Consider the following 4799-nt stretch of genomic DNA (forward strand, 5'->3'; position numbering starts at 1 on the left):
CACACACACACACACACACACACACACAAACACGCATATGCACACACACAGACATGAAAACGTCAAAACACAAAAATATATTTAACTGAAAAATTAATTTTGAGAATCTCAATTGGCCTGCCGAGTGTGTTCAGTAGTTGCAATGCATGTCCAAAGAGCTTTCACTTTCAGCACTATAAGCAGTAACAATTTTATCACACATAATGAGCATTTGCTTTCTTTACACAAGGGTCGCATACTCAGATTGCATTTTTTTAAACATGGAAGTTCCTTACCGGAATCCCTCCACCCCGCCCACCCCCGCCCACACACACACACTCCCTCTCCGTTAAAAAGGGAAAATAAAATGAAAAGAAAATAGAGCAATGAAACATGAAAAGTTAAAAAAAACAACCAATAACAAAATAAAGAACTCTTTTCATGAACCAAAAACTAAATAAAATAGATATAAAACAACAACAACAACAACAACAACAACAACAACAAAATAATAACGGATTAATTTTACTAGATTCTAAACATCTGAATCATGTAGAGCTACTGTGTAAAATGTTGTGTCTTTTTCCAGCTTAGTGCAAAGTCCATAAAGTTGTTTTATCAAGTAGGAAATAAAACTGGTAAAATAACTCGCCGACGATACACAATTACTTGAAAGCTTCTACATTGGTGAAGTATGTACGCGTAGGGTTTAAAGCCGCTATCAGCCCTGTAATTAGCTTATTTAAAAAGGCAAGACCTCCGAATTTAACGTCCGTCTCCGATAGGACCAAGCCAAATGGGTTGAGAGTCTCGAAAACTCCACAACGCAACCCAAGTCAAGAACACCGAGTGTGAAATTCGAAACAAGGCCATCGGCCGGTCCGTAAGTTAGCATGTTATCAACTGAGCGAATGGAGCTCCTCTTCCCTTTTATTACTGTTTGAATCTAGGCGGTCAGAGTAGTATAAGAACGTATAAGCTTGAATCTCTCGGAGACGGTGGTGAAATCGGAGGTATTTCCTTTTAAACAGGTAGGCCTATTGAAATGTTTGTTAAACTGCTTCGATTATATCAAAGAAAGAGGCTACATAGAGACAGTAATAAAAAGAAAGAAAAAAGAAAGAAAGAAAGAAAGAAAGAAAGAAAGAAATAGACAAACAAAATAAGAGTAGGTGTGTTACGCTCCCAGCGACCCAGTTTAGGTTATTCAGGAGGTGGGCTTTGGCCCCTCCTGTTGAGATCAATCCAAGCTTAGAGGGATACAACGTCACATCAGAAAGACAAAGATACTTAATAAAAAGTCTCCTCACATGGTAATCGAACTCCGGCCTTCTGCACGAGACCGCAAAGCGTCAAATCGCAACACCACAGACACCGGTCTACCGCTCTAATGAGCAAGCTTAGCATGATAAGATAACAGCAGACCCACATTTAAATAAAAATATTTTTTTGGTAGACTAAAGAGCAAATAGATAACGTGACATACTTCGCCGGTCCCGGAATAGTTGACTTCTTAGCCTTGGAGATAACAGTAAATTCTCTTGTGGTTTTTCAAAACAGTCCGGCGACTAATGTTTTACTTAGTTCGTCGGCCGTGTCTGCTTGAAAGCCGTTGGTTTTTTTGAGTTGTTGTTTTTATGTGGGTTTTTTTCTTTTGTTTTGTTTTGTGTGTGTGTGTATTAGCCCAATAATAATTTTTAAAAGAGATGAGCCACCTTTGAATCTCCGAACAAAGGTAAATCAAATAAAGCAACTGGCTTACATTTTTAAAATACCAAAATGTTTACAAACACAATGCGGTATAACAAAAAATCAATTCCTATGCAGCACTAAACGCGCAAACATACTGAATTTCGTTGCCTTTTTAAAAAGTACAAAAGCCAAAAAAGCGTCTAGAAGAGTGATGATTGCCTTTTTTAAATGCTGAGACCGAAGCTTCTTGTCTCGTTATATTCTGTTGCATCATTTTTTGTCCCCAAGAGCCCCCTCCGCCCACCCCACTTATCCTTTGGGTTTTATAAGCAATGACTTGAAGGTCCACATACCGTGACCTATGTACTTTAGACACATGCTCCACTTAATACTTACTGTTATCAAAATGGGAAAAAAAATTGTGTCGCAGTAGCAACGTCAGCAATTCATTAAAAGATTTTAAAGGCTTTATCTCCTGGTAAAACAACTTCGATGAGAAGTCTAGATGGTGTCTTCGAAAAGGAAGAATAAATATAAAAGGATCGATTCATCTATTATTGTAGTTGAGACTAAAAGGGACAGGCATCTTTCTGTTTCAGAATGGAATTGTCCAAAAGTATTTCCCTGGAGTGCTTGGAATAGATACGCGAATGGGTAAGTGCTTTAAAAAAATCTGGGGAATAATTTAGACCTAGTTTGGAAAAAAAAACTAGAATTAAAATAGGAACTCATTTATTCACAAAGCAACGGACCTGCTAGACAAAAAAAGTATATATTATGAGGAAAAAAACTCTCCAAAGTGAAAAGAGTTTAAAGAAGAATTCTGAAAAGTCATGGTACCCATTTGTTAAAACAACACAGTCTAAAATGCATCCGCCTCCAAGGTCAACTGACTAGGTCACGAGTCAAAATTCTGAATGAAAAAACCCCCAACAACAACCGAATGTCTATTGTGAATTGAGAGGAGTTCTTGAGCCATAGTTTGCGATATTTCCCTCGTAAAGTGGTCTCGTTGCAGAAGTTGTCTCGCTGTCAGTCGTATCGTTGTCTTCGTGCAGAGTATCAGCGAGTTCTCTGCCCTTTGTCTCCTCCAGCAGGAAAGAGAGCACCGTGCAGACGGCCATCATGGCTGACAGAACGACGTAAGACACTACCGCCCGGTCGTCCAGATTGATGGCGAATGGCGCAGCGATACCACCAACTCGGCCGAGCATATTGGCGAAGCCGAAACCGAGATTTCTTGTGACGGTTGGGTAGAGTTCGATTCCCCACACAAAGATGACGCAGAAACCGGCCGCAACCATCATTTTGGAGAGCAAGGATAGTCCGGAGATGATAGTGTCTTTCTCCGAGCCTGGCGCCTCAAGCTCTGCGACTATACAACCGGCGGACGACAAGGTAGCGAAAGTAAAGAATAAAATGGCGGATGGTCGACGACCAATCTTGTTGATCAAGTACAGCGAAAAGATATTCAATGGTACTTCTACAGTTCCTACGAGGAAAATATTTAGGTACACATTTCCTCCAAGACTTGAAATACCGAACGAAATGCCGTAGTAACCGGCTGTTAACGCAATCCAGATTATGCTGATAAATATGGTAGTCATGGTAGATTTCCTGGTTCTAAATAGATCTCTATATGAATACTTCCTTTCGGAAGATCTTACATTCTTCCCCGAGCCCGCTATAGCCTCTAGGACATCGATAGCATCCGGTGGAACAGACGTACCATTTACTCGTGCGATTTTTTTAATGACTCGCATCGACTCGTGAATTCTTCCGTGCGCAGTCAGCCAGCGAGCGCTCTCCGGGAAAAAGAACCAGCCGAGGAGAAATGGCAGGTTGAAGACAGCGCACGCAAAGTGTATGTGTGACCAGTTCTGGAGGAGATAGGCAAAACCCGCGAAAATCGCCACTCCAATTTGGAAGGTTGGAATGATAGAAGACAGACCTCTCCATCTCGTGGGGAAAAACTCGAGAGAGTAAGGGATAATAACGACCAAATTTCCCCCCGCCGCAAAGCCAATGAGAATTATGCAAACTGTGTACATCTCCCAACTCACCGAAAACCCTGCTAAGAGATGAAATATGCCATGCAGTAGAAGGAATCCGTAGAAAGGTTTTCTTCTGCCAAAAGTGTCACCAAGTTGCCCGGACAGCAAAGCACCAAAAAATATCCCGACCATCTGGAGAGAGGTTATGAGCTGTTTAGTCCATTTTAGATCACAAACGAGATCAAATTCGCTAATTATAGTTTTCGCTGACCCCTCAAAGCAAAACGAATCACATTCAGTACCGTTTATGCTACACGTTTCAAAACTTGCATTTTCTTGTGTGTAACATCCCGAGCTCTGAACAATAAAATCACCGAGTGAAGTACTCAGGTTGGGTCCATCACTCCCACCTTGCGTATAATAATACTGTGAGCTGGTATCCAGCATACTATCATTGGACTGTGGTGCTGTGAGATATCTGGCTCCACGTGATATGTTTATGTTGCAGTGCCAGTGAGGAATCATGGTAGAAAAGGAGAGCTGCATGAGGCTCCAGCCTATGGCGCAGTACACAGACAGGAGGCCGAAGCAAAGCGCGACCTGAAACTTGCCAAAGCCTCCGGCAGCCTGCAGGACATCTTCCATCGTCTCCATGGTGAGCGATCAAGTGATTCGCTGCCTGTCAATCACGTAATTCCCTGTCTCTCGGTCACGTGATTCCCTGCCTCTCGGTTACGTGACCAATTGCCTTTTGGTCACGTGATTCACTACCATTCGACCACGTGATTCACTGCGTCTCGGTATACCGTCTGTGGGTTAAAAAAACAACAACCAATCGTCATCCCATTAAAAAAACCAGTCATTTGATGGAGTCAGTAAAACAAAAAGTTTAAAACACCTTGAGGTTGTTTTGAGAAGGAAAAAAAACCCATCACCCCATCCCTAAAAACAACCTCAAACAAACAAACAACAACAACAAACAAACTAACTAACTTCCGGGTTTGGGTAATTTGCACAGGCTATAACTCTGATTTAAAGCCACTCAGTTATTTCATTCTACTGTACCTGGATACCAGGAGCTGTCATCTCTGACTCAGAAGTTGATGTGTAATGACCCTGGGCAAAATTCAAAAT

At 41.6% G+C, this 4799-nt stretch overlaps 1 protein-coding gene across 1 annotated transcript; it reads right to left on the minus strand.

The window, feature by feature from the left end:
• Positions 1-1664: 1664 nt before the first annotated feature.
• LOC101847878 (solute carrier family 22 member 4) lies at positions 1665-4497 on the minus strand. Its single transcript, XM_005099918.3, has one exon. It carries the CDS (start codon positions 4317-4319, stop codon positions 2619-2621), a length of 1701 nt encoding a protein of 566 aa, XP_005099975.1. The 5' UTR covers positions 4320-4497; the 3' UTR covers positions 1665-2618.
• Between the last annotated feature and the right edge of the window lie 302 nt (positions 4498-4799).

The sequence above is a fragment of the Aplysia californica genome, unplaced genomic scaffold (genome assembly GCF_000002075.1).
Source record: "Aplysia californica isolate F4 #8 unplaced genomic scaffold, AplCal3.0 scaffold00229, whole genome shotgun sequence".
NCBI lineage: Eukaryota > Metazoa > Mollusca > Gastropoda > Aplysiida > Aplysiidae > Aplysia > Aplysia californica.

Coding starts and splice junctions, on each gene's coding strand:
- LOC101847878 (XM_005099918.3), bottom strand. CDS start 4,319: ATGGAGACGATGGAAGATGTCCTGCAGGCTGCCGGAGGCTTTGGCAAG.